Source organism: Solanum stenotomum, chromosome 12 (assembly GCF_019186545.1).
Source record: "Solanum stenotomum isolate F172 chromosome 12, ASM1918654v1, whole genome shotgun sequence".
NCBI lineage: Eukaryota > Viridiplantae > Streptophyta > Magnoliopsida > Solanales > Solanaceae > Solanum > Solanum stenotomum.
Window position 1 is genome coordinate 48961666 of NC_064293.1, and position 21537 is coordinate 48983202.

The 21537-nt window shown below is 34.7% G+C and overlaps 2 protein-coding genes and 2 pseudogenes across 4 annotated transcripts; 2 read left to right on the forward strand and 2 right to left on the reverse strand.

The window, feature by feature from the left end:
• The first annotated feature begins 4603 nt into the window (after window positions 1-4603).
• Window positions 4604-9542, forward strand: LOC125846914 (cyclic nucleotide-gated ion channel 18). Of its 2 annotated transcripts, none has more exons than XM_049526607.1 (6): window positions 4604-5322; window positions 5401-5613; window positions 5753-6069; window positions 6910-7021; window positions 7607-7843; window positions 8604-9542. In XM_049526607.1, the coding sequence occupies exons 1-6, from the start codon at window positions 4876-4878 to the stop codon at window positions 9348-9350; spliced, it is 2073 nt and encodes a 690-aa protein (XP_049382564.1). In that variant the 5' UTR covers window positions 4604-4875; the 3' UTR covers window positions 9351-9542. The 2 variants fall into 2 exon arrangements, with proteins under 2 accessions (XP_049382564.1, XP_049382565.1); XM_049526608.1 differs by having other exon boundaries at window positions 5186-5326.
• Window positions 9543-12736: 3194 nt separating this feature from the next.
• Window positions 12737-16805, forward strand: LOC125847502 (benzaldehyde dehydrogenase, mitochondrial-like; annotated as a pseudogene). Its single transcript, XR_007444445.1, has 11 exons — window positions 12737-12755; window positions 12887-13027; window positions 13103-13245; window positions 13709-13862; window positions 14003-14249; window positions 14449-14536; window positions 15180-15354; window positions 15433-15570; window positions 15856-15992; window positions 16101-16162; window positions 16242-16805. The product of XR_007444445.1 is annotated as a benzaldehyde dehydrogenase, mitochondrial-like (transcript).
• LOC125847503 (putative leucine-rich repeat receptor-like serine/threonine-protein kinase At2g14440) lies at window positions 16799-19513 on the reverse strand (annotated as a pseudogene).
• Window positions 19514-20416: 903 nt separating this feature from the next.
• On the reverse strand, window positions 20417-21415 carry LOC125848786 (RING-H2 finger protein ATL56-like). The gene has a single exon (XM_049528721.1). The coding sequence runs from the start codon at window positions 20992-20994 to the stop codon at window positions 20521-20523; it is 474 nt and encodes a 157-aa protein (XP_049384678.1). The 5' UTR covers window positions 20995-21415; the 3' UTR covers window positions 20417-20520.
• Between the last annotated feature and the right edge of the window lie 122 nt (window positions 21416-21537).

Genomic DNA, 21537 nt, shown 5'->3' on the forward strand with positions numbered 1-21537 from the left:
TAAAAAATTAAAAAGTCCTCTTGTTCGTTAAAATTATGTCTCATCTATATTTTTTTTTGTTTGAGAAAAAGATTTTATCATTCATATATGTCATTATCTGTTAACTTGAAAATATTTCTGATTTTGCAAAATCATTTATTTATATGTGGTCAATTTTCACTTGGCCACAAAATGAGAAAAGGCTCAAATATGTCTTTTTCTCAAACGAAAATGATATAGATGAATCAAACTTTTAAATGATAACATAAATAGGTCTTTTTTTCAAAATTCGATGACATATTTAAGCATATTCCTTTCAAATTATATGTACTTCTATTTTATAACCAGTGCATGTAACTTACTAATTATTATTTTTAATTACATAAAAGCGAGTAAAAACAATGTGTTTATTCCCCTTACATATACTTACTAGCATCTTCCCTAAAGATGTCATGTTTGTCTCTTAACAAAAGTGAGAATATTCAAGTCAATTTTTTAGCCGGCGAACTTAGGTAATTGGCTAAATTTTTGAAAAAATGAAATATTTATTTTTAAAAAGTGCTTATGAATAATATTCAGGGTTGTTTTTTCAAAAGCTTAAATAGTAGTAGTAGTAGTTTTTTTTCAAAAGTATTTTTGAAATATCAATCAAGCACAAAGTATTGTTTTATTATTGATAAAAGAAAATTTAATTAATTAATCAAACACAAATTATTATTTACTTTTAAAAAAATATATATTTTTAATTACTTTTAAAAATAAGAGATTTTCAAATTTGACGCTATAAGTTTATTAGCTAGTAGCAACTCATGATAAATTTAATGAGGTGTTCACAATTGGCATGAAACACGAAATTATTCGAACTTTGGCATAGGCAGAATAAAATAAAATAATTAACTCCTCAACCAGAGTTGTGAAAGGGCGAAGAAAAAGGAGGAAAAAAAAAAGAGTTAGTGGAAACATTCAGTTGCATGACCAATCCAATCTGCAATAATGTAAATATTTTACTATTTATTTTAATATTTATATAAGAGAGTTTGAAGATGAGATCAGAGTATCAACTTATAATGCTGTTGTTTCCTCTTCCCAAAGTATGATATACTCGCTCGTTCCTTTTTAGTTGTTATGTTATATTTTTTGAAGGTCGATTTAACTAATTTTAAAGTATTATAAATTGCATATATATCAATATGATGAAAAATACATAGTAAAATATTAGTTAAAATTTTTTATTTTATTTGTTCCTAATTACTTGTTCATTTTTGAATTGACACACATATTAAAAAAATAATAATTGACACAATGAGTTTACCATTTATCTCTATTAATTATGAAGTAGATAAATTAAAAACTTGAGATTTTCAAGAAGTTCTACATTTTTCAAAGTAATTAATTGAAAGTATAATATGTAAAAAAAAATGTCCTTTCTTGATTTGTCAAAATTGACAAGTAATTAGGGACAAGTAATTAGAGATATAGGGAGTATTATTTGACTCTAAAAAATGAAATATGACAACTAAAAGGGGATGGAGAAAGTATTATATTATTCTTTCACCGTAATATTTTTATATGTATTTTAAATATTTTAAATTATTAATTAATATAATTTATAATATTTCAAAAATGATTTTATATAAATATATTTTATTTTTTAAAAATAAATAAAATTTCATAGTCAAATTATTATCAAATTAAATTACTCGACTCTTAAAATTTAAATTACACATAAATAAATCAAGACAAAAAAATTATTATTTTAATAAAATAATACTATTATGGTGGAATAAAGCTTACGTGGGATAGTAGCGCCATGGACGGATTAATGTAGTGCCTTCTCTGGGCCACAGAATTGAAAGGTAACGTGTCCCAACTTGATTTTGTTAGTTTCAAATCAATGCAAAATAATACTATATGGGCAAAGATCCTAATTATTCGCACATTATATTTCCTAGACTCAAATATTTGTGTTTGATTTCTAAAAATAGTTATATCAAATTATTTATTATTATAAAAGTTTAGAATAATATTATTGTTTTTTCAATTTAATTATTTTGAATATTGCAAATACCTCAATTATAAAGCAGATGGCACATAAAAATAAAGTATAAGTATTCAATAAAGAAAACTTATACTTTATTTTAACACATAAATAAGAATAATATAATTAAAATTTATTCTAATTAATATTTTCTTACAAATAATTAAAGCCGATAGGAATATATATTTGTAATACTCAATATTGAGAAGTTCAATTTTGGCTGCTAAAACCAATAACTTTGCTTCGATTTTTATGGAACAAATCAAGTCATCGTTGGAATAAGAGTTCGAATCAAATAGAACTAAGAACTATGATGTATTAAACGGGTAAATAAAGTGATTACCTAGAGTATTATTGTCATTTAATTTGCATTAAGAGTAAATAAAATATTACTATAAGAATTTTGTATATTCAAGAACGAGGCTATGATTCTACTTATTATAGAATATTTCGTAATTTGCAATCAAACAACATAGTGCATGCACCAAACTCACAAATATATTTACAAAACTACGTTTGAAGAGTGTAAAAAAAACAACATAAAGTTCGATTAACACCAATTCATGATTGATATTAATAATTAGGATCAATAATAGTGTACGTGAGAAGGCAAGGGATATTTTTTAAAAAAATCGCTATCAGCGAATTATGGTGAGTATTGAAAGAAACAAAGTTGTAGGAAACGTGTAGCATCTTTATTTAATTTTTGTATACATATCAAAACCATATCTTCCACGCATCATTCTCACTTTTTATAAATCAAGTGGCCTACCAGTTTTGCACCCTACTTTTGTGGAAATAAATCCATGCAAGATTTTGTATATATTTTGGATTAAGATTATCAGAAAAAAATTATTGCTTAGGGAAGACGAGAGTTCTAAAAATCTGAAATCGTTAATGAGTTTTTGAGTAGTAGGTTGTATAGTTTTGAAACAAAACTTCTGCTATATTTAAACTTCTATTATGCGGACAACTAATTTAAGGGGTCTTTGATAAATGAAAAAAGAGCAACTTTCATAAAGTACATTGATATAGATGCTAATTACTCAATGCATTATAGTTTAAATCATTACTTATCTTGTTCAGATTGCTTGTAGATATATTGTATTTGCCTTTGAATACATTGTATCTAGCAACTGTATCTTGTCTCTTTTCTTTCTCACTCGTGTTTTTCCTGACCTCCCCTCCCTCTACTTTTTTGTATATGTGTATCTAATACCAAATATACATTAATGTATCAAGTGTATCCGTGTATATCAATTTTCATTCAGTGTATTTAATATCAAATATCTAGTGTATGCGATATTAATTTTATGTACCCAATATAAAAAATACCATTGATGTATCCAATATATTTGCGTACCTGTGATGTATCTAATGCACTTGTGCACAAATACAACTATTTGATATCAATTTTGTGATGTATCCATACATCACTTAGAAAAACGCGAAAATATAGTTATGCAGATTCATATATATATGATGTAATTATGCCTTTACTATATATTTGGGAAAAAATGAAGACGAAAATATAATTATACAGATACATATATCTGATGTTAGTACACCTTAATTAATAATCCATGATAGAAATATTTATCTAATTAAATAGTTTTTCGATGAAAATTACTGCGACTTTGGTAAATATGAATCAATAGATCGAAATTCCCCCCTCCCCAGTCCCCACAAAAGACGACCCAAAGAAAAAGAAAAGAAAAAAAAAGGAATCCAAATGGGGCCTGGCCCATTTCGTGGTCGCACTAGTAAGCCCATTTCATTGTCCCTAATTTCCCGCCTTTTTTCCAGTATGATGAAATAATGTTTAGGGAAGANTTAGTAATTTAAGTCATTCTAACTATTTTTCGTTTTGAATGGATTGTTGTTACTGTTTTCACATTTTAAATGAATTGTTTCTTTTATTTTTGTGTATGTTTAATAACTGAATAACCGAACCAAACCAAACCGAAACTGATAATCACCAAACCGATAAATGTATACTCTCTCTGTCCCAATTTATATGACTTACTTTCCTTTTTAGTCAGTCCCAAAAAGAATGACACATTTCTATATTTAGTAACAATTTAACTATAAAATGTCTATTTTACCCTTAATGAAATGATTTACAGCCACACAAATTTCTATCATTCATTTTGGACCACAAGTTTTAAAAGTCTTTTTTTCTTTCTTAAACTCCGTGCCGAGTCAAACTACATCACATAAAATGGGACGGAGGGAGTATTATATTTGGTTTGGTTTGATTTTGATAATTTTAAAACCGATTAAGTTGGTTTAGTTTTGATTTTGATCAATAACCGATCCAAACCAACCTGTGAACACCCCTACTCCCCATAAAAGACGACCCAAAGAAAAAGAAAAGGAATCCAAATGGGGCCTGACCCATTTCGTGGTCGCACTAGTAAGCCCATTTCATTGTACCTAATTTCCCGCCTTTTTTCCAGTATGATGAAATAATGTTTAGGGAAGAAAATATATTAAGTCTAATGATGATTAGGATGTTATTTTAATTAATTAAATTTGAAACTTTGACATGTGTGGTTAACCAAATCCTACAAACTTCCGAAGTCACAGGTTTTCCTCACATAATTTTCAATGGCAGTAAAGGAAGCTTTGATGAAAAAAGGAGCTTCAATGGAACACTCTTCATTCATTCTTCCTTCTTTTCTTCTCCTTCTTTATCCTATTTTTCTAGCCCTAATTATACCACAATTTTCACTCACTGTTGCATTCATAATACAAAAAAATTATTGGAATTTGATTAATTTTTTTGTGTGTTGTGTTTTCCAGAAGAGAGATAATCTTCCGGGATCCGATTTTGATATCGGACTCCGCCATGGAAGATGACTAGAATATTTGAAAAGCCGGCGTCTCACCTTCGTCATTTTCAGCAATCGTTGAAGAACAAATCATCTTCGGCTGATGTGCCATGGTGGCGCCAAATTCTCGATCCAAACAGCGATATTGTCAATCGCTGGAACTATGTCTTCCTCCTTACCTGTCTCATCTCTCTTTTCATCGATCCACTCTACTTCTACGTACCTTTCGTCAGCGAAAGAGCTTGTATGTCCACTGATGACGAAGCCGCCCGTGAAATTACCATCTATCGTTCTCTCACCGACATCTTTTACTTCCTCCACATTGCCATGAAGTTCCGCACCGCTTTTGTTGCTCCTAGCTCTAGGGTTTTCGGCCGGGGTGAGCTTGTTATGGACCCGCGTGAAATTGCTATACGATATCTCAAGACTGATTTCATCGTTGATTTTACAGCTGCTCTTCCCCTGCCTCAAGTCAGTACATATCCATTTAATACTCTACTCCGTTTATTATTGTTAAGTTTGAAGTATTAATTAACAGTGCCATTGCAGATTGTCATTCGGTATGTAATCCCAGCAGCAAAAAGAAATGGTTCTGGTCATTCCAAAAGTACACTTGCACTTATCGTTCTCATACAATATGTGCCAAGGTTATTCGTTATTTTCCCATTAAATCAGCAGATTATCAAAACTACAGGTTTTATTGCTAAAACAGCCTGGGCAGGAGCAGCTTATAATCTCCTTCTGTTCATGTTAGCGAGTCATGTAAACACTCATTTCCCATTCCCTTTCGTTTCGTAATAATATATCTATTCCAACGCAAGATATTTGTTGGATTTGATGTCAAAGACATAGACAGAAATCACCTGATTTGAGAATTGTGCCTTTTCTTCTTTGTGTGCAGGTGGCAGGAGCTTCCTGGTACGTGGCATCTATAGGAAGGCAATTCTCTTGCTGGGCAATTGAATGTAATAAGGAGCGTGATGCAGTTCCACCCTGCATTCTTGAATTTTTAGACTGTAGCAATGTTGATGAGGATAGTTATATACGCGATTACTGGCGAAACAGCACAAAAGTGCTTGACAAATGTGATGCTGTAAATGATGAAGATTCTGGTTTTAAGTTTGGAATTTTCGCTGATGCCTTCACTAATGAAGTGGCTTCATCATCATTCATGGCGAAATATTTATACTGTCTTTGGTGGGGTCTAAGAAATTTGAGGTTTGATTTCTTGAACTGCAAATTTACTCTTCTTCTTCTTCTTCTTCAGTCCCTTCATTCATTCTCAGTTTTGCACATTCAATGGTGTTGGTGATTATAATTGAAAGTTGGCGTCTCAAAGTAATTCCTAGAGACATTCGTCTTCTGACATACTCCTTCATTTTTTGTTATTTATATGACAGTATTTGAGAAAGAAATACTATTTACACATACGCTAAATATAGGTGACTTACCAAAAGAAACCCTTAGATCTTTTGGTCTTAATGCCATATCATTCCTATAATAAAAGAGACTAATTAAGGGTAATATGGGAGCATCAGAAATGAATGGTGTCAATCTTCTTGAAATGGAATTGGGAAGAATATTATTTCACTTTAGCTGCTTTCGGTTCACTTTATACATTCTGATAGAATTTTATGTAATCTAGTCTAGCTTTTAAAGGACTCTTTGCGTTTAGATCTGCATCCGAATATGCAAGTCACTCTGTCTGTTTGGTACCCAGTCTCTTATGTTTGGTAAATTCATCAGGCAGCTAAGATTGGACTAGGATTATAAAATGTTCACCGTTGTCTATCTCGGCTACTGAATTTTTGGGAAGCATTTTCACTGCAATTAATCATTGTAAATGATAAAGTATAGTGATCCTCTGAAAACTGTCTTGGATCATGTATGGCTACCACATAAAATGTCACAGTGAAGATTTTAGTCATTTTGGATCACATAAATGATTTAGTGAAAATGAATTCCTTGTCTCCTTTGTTGCTTAGGATACCATCAAATTCCTCGGTTCTTTTTCCAGGTAGAAATCTTATATTTATCTTTACAAATGTTGTCTTGCAGTTCATATGGGCAGAATTTGAATACTAGCACATATATTGGTGAAACCTTATTCAGCATTTTCATAAGTATCATCGGTTTAGTTCTCTTTGCACAGTTAATTGGAAACATGCAGGTAAGATTTTGAGGATAATATTTGTCTGTATAGATCACTATTATCACCTAGTGCAGTTATCTGAAGTAATTTCATCATGGTTTATATACATGAATGATTACCTATAACATGTTATTGTCAGACACCTTCAAGTTGTTATAATTATTCACCTCTAGAACAATGTTAAGCATGATAACACTGTTGATAAGATTTGTTAATTTGTGATAGTTGATTTACATAATTTTGTGTTAATTACCAGCTAAATATCTTACGGAGCTGGATTAATTCTTTGAAGAGTAATCAGAAACCTCTAAGAGCTTCAATTTCATTTTTCAAGTTAATATTCCTGCTATGTGCCATTACTCTAGATATGTTCCCTACAATCTTAAATTATAAGCAGCTTAGGTCCATTGGGTTTGATAGTATAATATTAATCAACATTACTTCTGGGTTGAGTTGGATACTGCTTTCAGATTATGCTTAGGGGTTAGTCGGTGATTTGTAAGTTTTTTTAAGAGTTTGAGCTACCATTTTTCATTTGTTTCATCTAGTTTAGGACATGCTTCTTTGTCCTTGATATACTTCTGAGATTTCTGCCCTTTCCAGACTTATCTGCAATCTATGACCGTAAAAATTGAGGAATGGAGAATTAGAAAAAGAGATATAGAAGAATGGATGAGGCACCGACAGTTGCCTGAAGACTTGCAAGAACGTGTTCGCCGTTTTGATCAATGTAAATGGCTTGCAACAAGAGGAGTTAATGAAGAAGAGATCTTGGAATCTTTGCCTTTGGATCTTCGTCGTCAAATCCAAAGACACCTATGCCTTAATCTTGTTCGACGAGTATGTCTTTCTGGCACTACATATATCATTATTTCGCTTGGCTCGTGCATTATATATTAGACTATCATGACATATTGATGTATGCTGCATTCTTTTCTTCTTGAGACTTGATGGGTTGTCAGTGTCTCAAGCAGAAACTCTGACCACTGGTTCCCAGGAAATCCTTTGTTCCTAAATTGGTATAGCTGATATGAATGGTACATACCGACATTTGCGTATTTTAACAAAATATTTGCACATTTCATGATTTAATTACATTGTTAAGACCCGGAAACGAGAAACAATCATTGTTCATAGATTATGACATTTGCATCAGCTCTCGTTGATGTTTGATAGTAATAGATTTATTTTCTATCAAGGTTTGCCTTGTCATTGTGATCTTTAGATATATATATATGGCATGGCCTGATGATGTACTATATGGTGTTTGCATTATTTCACTTCTCTTGGAATTGAAATACTTTCAGGAGGCAAACATAAAGGAAAAGAGCTGCAGGCAGAAATATTTGGCCAGTAGTTGAACAAAAATGAAAAATTTGAGCAAAAGAAATGCATAAGAAATAATAAGTATTAATGAATGAATAAATAAAATAGTTCTATCTCTTCAGTCATCAATTTAAGCTTTGACTTGTGATGCACCTTACCTTTTGTATTTGCATCAGCCACATCTTTGGAGTTGTATTTTTACTCTGTAAATGCCTAAGCCCATCCACTTTTGTTTGCTAAGCTTTAGAGATCCCAAAATCTCCTGACTGCGCAGGTTCCATTTTTTGAGCAAATGGATGACCAGCTGCTTGATGCAATATGTGAACGCCTAGTGTCGACCCTGAGCATAATGGGCACCTATGTTGTTCTAGAAGATGATCCAGTGAACGAGATGCTCTTTATCATCAGGGGACAACTAGAGAGCTCCACAACAAATGGGGGAAGATCTGGTTTCTTCAATTCTATCACCCTTGGACCTAATGACTTCTGTGGTGAAGAATTGCTGACTTGGGCTTTACTGCCTAACTCAACGCAGTTGCCAGCTTCAACTCGAACTGTGAGAACACTTACTGAAGTTGAAGCATTTGCACTTCGAGCTGAAGACCTGAAATTTTTTGCAGTTCAATTTAAACGTCTTCACAGCATGAAGCTACAGCATGCATTTAGGTACTATTCTCATCAGTGGAGAACATGGGGTGCTTGTTTTATACAGGCTGCATGGAGAAGGTATAGGAAGAAAAAGATGGAATACGAGTTGGCTCTACAAGAGAGCTATTATTATAATCAAGATCCTAATGATGAGGGTAACTACAATGAGCAAAGTTTTGATGACGTTGGTCCTGAGCAACCGTTAGTAGACAGTGGTTCTCGTGGTTCCCAACAACTTGGAGCTACAATTTTGGCCAAACGATTTGCTACTAATACGAGAAGAGGAATAGAACAGAAGATGGCTGATTCTTCTTCTAGCTTAAAAATGCCCAAGTTGTTTAAGCCAGATGAGCCTGATTTTTCTGCAGAATGAAGGCGACATTATATGTAATTAGTTAGAACACCTTGCATTACTGAAAAGTACTAGTGAGTAATGACAAAGCTAGTACCCCCTTCTTCTTTTTTTAATCTTTTTGTAAATTTCAGGAACAATAGGTCTTTTGACATTTTTGATTACAACATCATTCCTTTTTCAATCATGTGAAATACAACCTTCTTTTCTAGTTGATTGTGCCTCAAAATTGTGCAGTTTCTAAGGTACATAATAGTCATAACTGTTTTTATGTACCTAGTTTTATTGGACAGGAAAAAAAGAAGGGAAGGCAAGTATTTTTTTTCATTTCATAGGGATCAGGAAAGTAAAAGTGGAATGGAACACAGAGAAGAAAACTTCAAGGGAAGGGATATATATTTCTAATAAATCAGCTAATTGATGACGTGCAAGTAGTTAGACACAGTACCTCTGCATTTTTTCTCAATTGGTAACAGCAGCAAATCTGTCTCCAGGTCGAAAAATTACGCTGACTTTTATATATGTATTATTCCTGTGTTTATTCTTTGGCAAAAGTCTTGGCTCTTGGCTCTGTCACGCTACTTAAATCCGATTCTGCTTTGTTCTTAGCTATCTCCTCTCTACCAAGTGTTCTTGTCTCCAGCTATGGATACTCGACGGATCTTTTCTTTGGTTCGCTCTTCAAGTATTTAGTCTTTACTATTGTTTAGGTACAAAAGAATGAAGTGATTTTGATGCATCTTAGTATGATTCTAGCATCTCTTGTTTATATATACCGATGATAATGTAAATAATTTTGACTTGACTATGATTTATTAAGTTACAAGCCATAACAACTTATCGATTTGTCTTATTTTTGAGATGACTAGTTTCATTGCTTCACGTATAACGGGTTAGATGGTATAAAGTAAACCTAATTATTTTAGGTGTACAGTTAGTTTACTTAATTGTCTAAACAAAGTTTAAGAAAGAAATTTCGAAGCCCAAATTATCCAAAAATGAAAAGAAAAAACCACCCGCCCCTAATATAGACCAACTAACAGTAAAACCCACCCAAGTCCAAGAAAGCAAAAAAAACCCCTCTAATGGCGGTGCATCCTTTTCCATGAGTTGATGATTTCCAAGAAAAGGGAAATAACTTTGCCTAACAAGTAACCCACCTTTCCCGTTATAGTTCTACCCAAGGCCAAGAATTCAAAAACAAACCCCTCTAATGGTGGCGTGGCGGCGGCGCATCTTCTTCAATGGCTTCAAAGAGAAGGGGAACTAACTTTACCCGCACCCGACCTAACTAACAAGTAAACCACCTTTCCCGTTATAGTTCTACCCAAGTCCAAGAAGGCAAATACGTTCTGGGCGTGGCGGGCGTTATCTTCTTCCAAGAAAAGGGAAAATAACTTTGCCTTTTTCCATCTTCTACAGTTCCCTTAATTTTGCCTTTTTTAGAATCTAACTCAACAATCCCTTTATGGACTTCATCACTTCTAACCAAATACAAATCCAACAAAGAAGAGATAAAACGCAATAAAATGAATAGCATGCCAGAGGAAAATCTCTTCTCAACACCTGAGTAGACAAGAATCAACTTAGCAGTTAAATAAAATATCACATCCCTGTGAGCAGGATCAACAGCAGAAGTTGCCGCCTAAATCGCCACGAACCCAACCACAAAAGCAGCGACAAATGTCCCAAATCCAGTACATTCTTGTACTGCAATTCCAATTACACTTGCCTCTAATTGCCGCAAACCCAGTAACTTGGTGACGTTTGAGGAAGATGGAGAAATTGATTCTTTTCTATTGGGTGGACAAACTCACCAAGAGTAATTGAAAATAAATTTGGTTTGTTTTGAGGTTGAAGTTTAATTCAGATAAGATAGTACTTTGCTGGGTTTTGAGGAAATTGAAATTGTATTTGTTTTTTTTATCATAATGGTGAGGATTTTTTTATTAAATTTGGTTTGGATTTTAATTTGATGGGTTGTGGTCGGATTTAATTGAGAATTCATTCTAACTATTAAAACGAAAGTGGATAGGTATTTTTCATCTATAAATATATTGCAAGTACTTCTATAGTATACCAAACGTACTTTCTTAGATTATAATTAAAGTAGCCTTTGTAAGCGTCTAAAGTTTCAATCCTAAATTATAGTAAACAAGAAAGGAAAAATAGCAAGCAAATAATAATATTGGTATTTGAATTAAATGCGAAGGTTACAATCTTTATAAAATCTCTTAAAGAGATATGTAATTCCCTGATTCTTCTCTTCACATATGTTCTTGATTTGACGGAATACTTGCGGCTCAACACTTGGAGCGAATACTTTTTTGCATGCGGAAGACTTGCAGATCACCAATGAAGAGCAATTATGTATTTCTGTGTGTCTATCCCACTGGGCATGCCAAATTGTTACAATCTTTATAAAATCTCTTAAAAAGATATGTAATCCCATGATTCTTCTCTCCACGGAGCAATTATGTATGGGTGTATATGTATTTTGGTCTTATGAAGACCTTTATATAGGTTTGAGTTAGGGCTTGAGGGGTATTTTGGTTCAAGCAATTTTGAACTCTGGGTTTGAAGAACATGAGTTGAGCTCATCTTGTCAATTTAATGGACTGACCCAAATGTTATTTGGACTTGATTTAAGTCATATAATTTTAACTTAAATATGAATTTGACTTTATTAACTGGTAATTTGACTTAGTCAATATATTATGAATTTAAAATTTAATCCAAATTTAATATGAATTTATCAATAAAACTTCACTGTCTACGGCCTTTTCTAATCAGAAGAGTTATTTTCACCTGTGTTCTTTTCTTTGGTATCTCGATGATTGAACAAGCTAACTGTGTCTTGATATTACTCCACTTGATTTGTTTGAGATTTTAATGTTTTCGGATACTTTTTTAAAAAAAAAATTCTGATTTTCTTGAGAAAGGAGCTAGCTAATTATAGGTTTTGCAATTTCAATCTACAGGTAGATACTCCAACTACTGGAAAAAGGGTATCAGAGGGTTTTGTANGCAATTATGTATTTTTGTGTGGATGTATAGGTGTATATGTATTCTGGTCTTATGAAGACCTCTCATATAGGCTTGAGTTAGGGCTTGAGGGGTATTTTGGTTCAAGCAATTTTGATCCCTCGGTCTGAAGAACAGGAATTGGACTCATCTTGTCAACTTAATGGACTGACCCAAATGTTATTTGGACTTGATTTAAGTCATATACTTTTGACTTAAATATGAATTCGACTTTATTAACCAGTAATTTGACTTAGTCAATATATCATGAATTTAAAATTTAATCCAAATTTAGTAGGAATTTATCAATAAAACTTCACTGTCTATGGCCTTTTCTAATCAGAAGAGTTATTTTCGCCTTTGTTTTTTTCTTTGGTATCTCGATGATTGAACAAGCTAACTGTGTCTTGATATTACTCCACTTGATTTGTTTGAGATTTTAATGTTTTCGGATACATTTTTTTTAAAAAAAAATTCTGATTTTCTTGAAAAAGGAGCTAGCTAATTATAGGTTTTGCAATTTCAATCTACAGGTAGATACTCCAACTACTGGAAAAAGGGTATCAGAGGGTTTTGTAGCAGTGCCGTGGTGCATGAAGAGCCAATCACTCCACCTGTTGAGGTTAAATATAATCAGCTTCTCATTAATGGACAGTTTGTTGATGCAGCCTCAGGTTGACCGAAAATCTTTTGATTTCTATGTTATTCTATAAATCTATAGAGTAATATGGAGAATACTATGTCTTCAGGAAAGACATTTCCTATATTTGACCCTCGAACAGGGGAAGCCATTACTACGGTTGCCGAGGCCGACACTGAAGATGTCAACCGTGCAGTCTCTGCTGCCCGTAAAGCATTTGACGAAGGACCATGTCCTAAAATGACTACTTATGTAAGCATATGTACAGTAACCGACCCTTCTTATCTTTCGATATCCTCTTCCTTGTCCCAACGGTGAGAGGCGGATTTAGAATTTAAACTTAATATGTTCAACCTTTAAGGTTCTTATCATTAAACACATTGATCTATCGGACCTATGTGTTTAGATTTTAATAGCTGCTCTCATTTTAATACTTTTCACATATGTATTTATGTCCTGCATTATATGGTCCCTCTAACTACGAAGTTAATTTCTTGGATGGTCATTCAACTAATAGTAATTATTTGAGTAATATAAGTCACTTTCTTTGTTGAAGAAAATTGGAATCAAGTTGAAAAATGACTTTCTAAGATATAACTATTAGTAAAGTGACCATATGAGAAATCAATCCGCCTCTGCAGCCAAGTACAGCTTGTTTAAACTTCCTGTCTTACAGCATGTACAATAATGTGCTTGCTTAACCAAATATATCCAGGAAAGATCATGTCTAATGTTGCGGTTTGCTGATTTGCTTGAGAGGCACAGTGATGAACTTGCAGCACTTGAGACTTGGGATAATGGAAAGCCTTACGAACAAGCTGCAAATGAAGAAATACCAATGCTCATTCGTCTTTTCAGATACTATGCTGGTTAAGAAAATAAAAAAAAATGGCGTTATGTTTCCTGTTGACAGTTTAATAACCACTTATTGTATATCCAATGATGTTCTAATGTTTGCTGAATCACCCTGAATGCTTTTCTAAGTATTTCTGCTTACATTCTTATTCAGGTTGGGTGGATAAAATTCATGGTCTTACAGCTCCTGCTGACAGTTTGCACCATGTTCAGACCCTGCATGAGCCAATTGGTGTTGCCGGACAGATAATACCCTGGAATTTTCCGCTATTAATGTTCGCTTGGAAAGTTGGCCCTGCACTTGCTTGTGGTAACACTGTCGTACTAAAACCAGCAGAACAAACACCACTCTCTGCCCTGTATTTGTCAAAGTTATTCCATGAGGTATGTACCCATTTTTAGTCTGCACCGGTCGTGAATTCACAGAATTCTAATGAGTACTCATTTGTACTTGTCATTTAGTTCTTTCTAGTATGTTGTTTACAAATTCAGTATTTCAAATATACAAGTGGAAACTTTTCCACAATTATTGCAGCTCAACTCGAAGATTTCTCCGTCTATACAAGATGATAGCCTGTAATTTGTGCTTCACTCCGTCAGGTTGGACTCCCCCCCTGGAGTCTTAAATGTCATTCCTGGATCCGGTAGTGCAGGTGCAGATCTTGCCAGTCATATGGATGTTGATAAGGTATTTTCTGAGTTTCGGCTTTAGTTCCTGAATAGGAATTTACAGAACAAATGGCATATGTTTCTTCTGATAAACCTACACGACAAAGTCCAAGGCAGTTTTGATATCAAATTTGAAATGTTGGATTATATAAAGGAGTGTCAGAACATGGTATTTCAGTTTCAACATATCTCTAAGAAGCAATGAAGCTATCTGTCGCTAATTCTACCCCCTCTCCCACCCCAAAGAAGATTAAAAGAAGTAAAATAACCTAATTATAGCCTCTCATTAGATAGTATAATCCACATGTAGAAAATGAAGAAAATTATATCTTTTTCTTCCAGCTTCCCCATTAAAAGTCATACAACATAAAGACGTTATGCATCCTGATGTCCTTTCAGCTTTTGTAGTTCATGCTTGCTTTTATTGATACAGCTGTGATGTGTAAAGCTTTCTGAGTGAATACTCTGGAATAGGTGAGGGAGACTGAAGGAGCACTGACATCTTCTAGTACTTGTTTTCGTATAGATTTAAACAGCGTGGCCCTCAACATTACTTCTTGCATCTTTTCCCCGTATAAAATGTTTTTTTTGGTGATTTTTTATTTTTTCTGTGATGTCTAAATTGCAATGTGTCTCTACATCACTCCTTTTGGTGTCTACAGATTGCTTTTACAGGGTCCACAGAAACTGGTAAAGCTGTCGTAGGTGCAGCTGCAAAGAGCTACCTAAAAGCCAGTGACATTGGAGCTCGGAGGAAAATCTCCTTTCATCATTTGTGAAGATGCAGACGTTGATAAATCTGTCGAGTTGTCTCATTCTGCCGTTTTCTTTAACCAGGTGCAAAATTTTCCACTCTTGGAAAATTGCAACCTCTGATGGTTGCTCCGGAATGGAATAATTTTCAAGTATCTGCAGGGACAATCCTGCTGTGCTGGATCTCGGACATTCGTACATGAAAGAGTATATGATGAATTTGTGGAGAAAGCCAAGGTTCGTGCTTTAAAACGTATCGTTGGAGACCCTTTCAAGAAGGGAGTTGAACAAGGTCCTCAGGTACTGTTTTTTCGTGTGTCGCTGTCCCCTCTGTCATGGATAATATAAAAAAAAAAAAGAGAATAGTTAAACAAATTCTTTGCCAACTTAAGGACAAGAAGGAATAATATATGTTCACCAATTTGGATGTAGCCAACTTTTCAGCCAATGGTACCTTTATTATTTCCTTTTCAGCATCTTACACAAACTTAAATCATGAAGTTCCAGCAAAGGGAAGTAGTAATCACGGACTTTCATTTACATTTCTGAAGTAGTTGTAACATGAATTTTTTGTGTTATCAATAGATTGATACAGAGCAATTTGAGAAGATCCTTAAGTACATAAAATCTGGTACTGAAAGGGGGCTACTCTTGAGTCTGGAGGGGAAAAATTGGGTTCCAAGAGATTCTATGTCCAACCTACTGTCTTCTCAAATGTCCAGGTATAACTGCCATTGTCCATAGAATATATCCATACGTAAGGTGAAAAAGATAAACTTCGTACTGATGACATCTAATTGTTTTGTTTAAAATTATTTTTCAACTATTAGGATAACATGCTGATTGCCAGAGATGAGATATTTGGACCAGTGCAGTCCCTCTTGAAATTCAAGTGAGATTACATTTCATTTGTAATGTAGCTGTGCTTGTATTTTGTTTATTAACACTGAATCTGACCTCGAAACAAACAGGGATGTTGAAGAGGTCATTCGAAGGGCAAACTCGTCACATTATGGGTTGGCAGCGGGTGTTTTTACCCAGAATATAGATGCAGCCAACACAATATCTCGAGCCCTTAGAGTAGGGACAGTGTGGGTTAACTGCTTTAATATCTTTGATGCTGCCATTCCTTTTGGTGGTTATAAGATGAGTGGACGAGAAAAGGGAGTCTACAGCCTAAGTATAAAGTAACTACTTGCAAGTCAAAGCTATTGTTACTCCTCTGAAGAATCCAACATGGCTGTAGTTTTCCCTCCTGCTTTCTGATACTCCTGAGATGTCATGCAACACGGCAATCTTGTTTTTTTGAGGTCACTTGTATACAGTGTAGATAAGACCAAAACGCTATATTGTGTTTGTGTTATTGTTTGTTACTTACTTTTTATGATTTGATAACAATATGCAACCTTGTTTGTGTGAAACCTTTCTTGTATTTCTGTAGCTCTGATGCAAAATAGGATCTTGTTTTTGAGTTTCGTGGGAATGTAATGAATTGATAGATAGATGTAATGTTATACTTCTATATGACTATGGTATATATCTTGTTCAATGAACTGTCTATGATGAGATAGATTAGGTAACATTTTCAACTATTGTTCTATATTGTTCTTGGAAAGAAGTTGAAGACCACACTGGTGTAGAGTGAGGTGTTGAAGCTTTTTCCCTTCTTGTTATAGCTAAGGCCTCCTCCAGCTTGTCAACAACGTTCTCAATGGAGGGTCTTTGTTGCTTTGGTGCAATGCAAGAAATAGCTAGCTCCAGTGTGAGCTGGAAAGCATCTGTTGAGTAATCTCCATGAAGTTTTGGATCAACAAAATCCACTGCCCTTCTTTCCCTCAACAGCGATTTTGCCCGAAATGGCAGGTATTTATCAACATTCGTATAATCTTCTAAGAGTAATGAATGATTGATTTGTGAAAGGGATATTTGCTTACAATTTTGTCCAGCGTGTTGGTTTTTCCATGTTCATATTGATAACTTTCCTTCCAGAGAGGATCTGCAGAAGTACTATTCCGAAACTATAGACATAGCCTGCTGAATTTACATGATGGTTTGTTTCATATTCAGGGTCGACATAACCATAGGTGCCTCTCACTTCTGAGATCATGTAGGATTCGTCAATGTCTATCACCTTGGACAATCCGAAATCAGAAAGCTTAGCTTCAAAATTCTGGCCTAAGAGTATGTTTGTAGGTTGTGGATTAATATAAAGCAAGTGACTTAGCCATTCAGGAAAGTCCAAAGTTCAAACCTTTGAAGTGAATTCATAACCATTTTCTACCTTTATATCGCGGTGGATTATACTTCTGTCATGATAGGTGTGAAGAAACAAGAGTCCCTTAGCACTATCAATGTCAATCTCAAGCCTTTGGGTCCAGGATAGTACTCTATTGTTTGCTGTTTCAACAAAGGTAATCTCACCATTCACCATTACACAATAGAGGGAAGGGACAAGGAAACAAAAGGAAATGAAATAGCTCTTTCAATAGCACTCAATAGTGTGGCTTAGCATTCAAATCCTATAAAAGACAAAAAAGCGCTAGGTGATTTCTTTCGATCTATTTAATCCCTGCTGAGTAGAGTTATCCAATACTTGTGCAGGTTGAAAGATAGGAGCTTCTAGGTAGAGTAGTCGAGGGAAGGCATAAACAATTGGAGAAGTTGACATTTAAAGCAGAGAGAATTGTTACATACCAAAGAGCCACTGAGAGAGATTGCCATAGGGACAAATTTCATAAATGAGGAAACATTAGTTGGCATTCTTACTATAGCCAAGCAAGGCTACCAGGTTTGGATGTCTGACATTAGTTAGGCATTTGACTTCCCTGAGGAATGTTTCTATACATTCTTCATGGGTTATGTGCTTAATTGCAACCTCCTGATTATTAGGGAGAACTCCTCTATACACCCTTCCTACAAAAATATTATCAGTGAAATTTTTCAAAATTCAACAGTAAAAATCAGTTCCTATAAATGGAGAACAAAGTTAATATAGGTGCTAACCTGCTGTCCCCTCACCAATGAAGTTTGATTCATTTAGATTGTTAGCTGAGTAGACCTCCTCAATGGAAACTTTCAAACTAGAATCTTTTGGCAGATCTATAGCTGCCAATTAAGTTATCAACCTTTTCAGTCCGTATATGGAACATGTTCAAGAGTTACAAAGATGAAAAAGGTGGCAATTATCACTGTTAGAAGTTAGACTGAGTGGCAAAAACATTACCAAATTTCTTCTCAGATGCATCTACATTGGCCCTTTTACGTATGAAAGCCCACACAGAGATAAATACAGTTATCAGGACTGCTAGGATTCCTCCAATTAGAACTGATAAAACTGTTTCAAGTTCAAATTACACAGTAAACATGAAGTAATCCATCTTCTAATGATGCACAGAACTCTAAAAGTTGGATTACCTGGTCTAAACTTGTGTTTTCCTGTCAGCTCCGAGTGCTCTTCTTCCTCTTGCTCTTTTTCTTCGGTATGTGCAAAGTTCACAGGTTGCTTTTGATTTGAAAGGCAATTGTAAAGCTTTCTGAGCCACGCTTGGTCTGTAATTCTAGTACTTGTTAGTGATACTAATACTGCAAACCTACATATATCTGATCCTGCCTCCGTGTATTTGTCATTTTTCGACTTCATTTCCTTTATATCTTTCCAGCTATTTACACAGGACTCGCACAAATGACCTCTTTTATCAGTAGTGTCCTGAAATTGATAGTTATAACTCAACTTTCTGAGTTTGTCTCCTAACTTTATGTTAGCATCATTAACAGAGAAATCTGAGCAGCTGCCACCAGTTTTTGTTAGCTTCTCAATACCACAACCGAAAACATCAATTCCATGTCCTTCATCATTCATCTTAGTCAAGCAGTTCATTTGCTGAGTCGAATTCAGGTACATTTGTCCGGTTTTATTTGCTCTGATTCCCATTGCATAGAGGTAGTCTCGAAAGGGTCCTTCACAGGCTTCATCATTCAAGAAACTACCCCAGTTTCCACCTTCATCACGCACATTATCATTCAAGAAACTACCCCAGTTTCCATCACGCACATTATCATTCAAGAAACTACCCCAGTTTCCATCACGCACATTATACGGTACTGAAAATTTTCCAAGTTGAAGGATGCATTCAGCAGCAGAAGGCAGTGAAAATGTAAGGCAGCATGTGATGATTAAGTTGAAAATGCAGATAGAAGTAATGACATTGAGATGTTTAGTCCTGTCCCTTGTGTAAATTCCCATTAAAGTTCTTCCATCAGCCCGTCTTTCAAAAACAGAGAGGACGTATTGAAGTATGTGAGGTTTTTAGATGAGATAGTCACACAATTCAATATAGCAGCACAGATTTTCACGTGTTTGACCCATGAAAAAGAATCAGGCCACTCGTGAGTGGGCGTTGTTGAGACATAAAATAATTAAATGTGGGCTTTCACTAATAACTTAAGATAACATTATTCAAATAACATGATTTTCATAGTTCCAAACTGCTTAATTATGTCAGCCAAGGGAAGAAAGGCAGATGAAGGGAAAAAGTTGTGCTCCTTAGAAGAAAGTTGAAGAGAAGTAACTGGTTTCTTGGATGAAAAAAAGGTCTGATTTTTGTACGTGAAAGGTAAACAAGGTGGGCTTTCGATGTGTAGCTGTTTCTTTACAAAGTAAAGAATATTCTTGGTTTAAACCAAACTAGCACTTGTCGAACGCCGGCTTACACCTATGATGAAAATGTAAGGAGGTTTGTAACTTGTACCATGATGTTACTTTGATTTTTGCTTTGTTAGTTTTCATTTGTATTCGAGAAAGAATACAACAACTAGAGGCCAGAGACAGGTATCGAGCCATATAATATATGTTCAATAGTTTCAAGTTTTATGCACTCACAGGTCCCAAATATTTAGACAATCAAGTTACGGTATTTATAAGGTAATCTTTATTATGAACATTAACTGGTACTACTCTTTTCCACATAGCTCACAAGTTAGTACAATATAATTGTGTAACCCAATGTTTAAATGTATCTGAATATATACAAACGAAAGAACATCACTCTCCACACAAACTATAAGCAGCAACATAAATTTTGTTCAATTCTAGTAGTAAATTCTTAGCTAAGCACCAATTCAATCCCAGAGTCACCCCAAGTCCAGGACTGAACATCTGGTGTGTGGAAATGGAGCTCTTTGGTAAACCAGGAATAGAGACGAGTTTACTTGCTATCAACTAATTAGATTTATCAATTTCTTGACCCTCTCTCAACTCAATTCTTGTCTCGTTTGACCACTTCCACTGCTTTCTCCTGCAGATATGGAACAGCCGTTCAGAATATCGGTGCTAGTTCTGCAAATTGGACAATAGAGAGACTTCAGGAGCCACAAGTCTATGCATTCAGCATGAAAACTGTGGTTGCATTGAGGCAACATTCTGCACTTATCACCCACCTTGAAATTTTCCAAACAAATTGCACAGTCCACTGGAGTACTAGTTCCCTTCTCTTTGGCTTGAAAAAAGAAGCAAGGAAGCTTTTCTATATCCTCCTTGGACATGGACATGCTGGTGCTCCCTCTCTCTGCCATATTAATGTTGTCGGTTCTTCTGTTAAACTCCCTCAATACTACACAGATGTGAATCAGGACAAGAACTCCGACTAAAACAAATAGCGATAGCACTGATATCACCATTGCCAGGATTATAACCCGTGTGGCAGTACCCAGTTCTTGGTTCTTCATTGTAAGTTGAATCCTTTTGGAAATCTCATGATCTAAGGAGGAAATGAAGAGATTACTTGCACATTGCAATTACTGAAATGATTATTTTTTTAAGGATTAAGATGAACTTTTGTATAAAATATATATATGAGACCTATCACTTAAAAAGAATTTCGGACGGCATAGGAAGTTGACCCGTAACATGTGTTGATGAAGATACACACAAGACCAAGTCCAAACTTGTATCTTCCAACCATTTCTTTTGATGAATTTACAATGACGCGCTTGGCCATTTAGATTTCCTCGGCGAAAAAAATAATTTCTTTTTGCAATGTATAGCGTTGGCCTGGGTTGGGTTGCAGTCATGACTACTATGCAAAGCCCTGGATTCTAACATTTGCCAATTAAATCTCAGCATTGTTGTTGGCTGTCACACGGTATATGATCCTCTTGCCTCAAGGAGCCATCACCTCAACGTGGACAAGGAAAATCTCCAAATATATCATAGGGAATAATTCAAAACAAGATGGATACGAGAGCACAAGACAATCATTAGAAGGAAGC

What these genes read in the sequence shown, in the direction of transcription:
- LOC125846914 (XM_049526607.1), top strand. Translation starts at nt 4,876, where the DNA reads ATGACTAGAATATTTGAAAAGCCGGCGTCTCACCTTCGTCATTTTCAG. An exon ending in TGTTCATGTTAGCGAGTCAT is followed by an intron (nt 5,614 to 5,752) that starts GTAAACACTCAT and finishes CTTTGTGTGCAG; the next exon opens with GTGGCAGGAGCTTCCTGGTA. An exon ending in AGTTAATTGGAAACATGCAG is followed by an intron (nt 7,022 to 7,606) that starts GTAAGATTTTGA and finishes TGCCCTTTCCAG; the next exon opens with ACTTATCTGCAATCTATGAC.
- LOC125848786 (XM_049528721.1), bottom strand. Translation starts at nt 20,994, where the DNA reads ATGAAGAACCAAGAACTGGGTACTGCCACACGGGTTATAATCCTGGCA.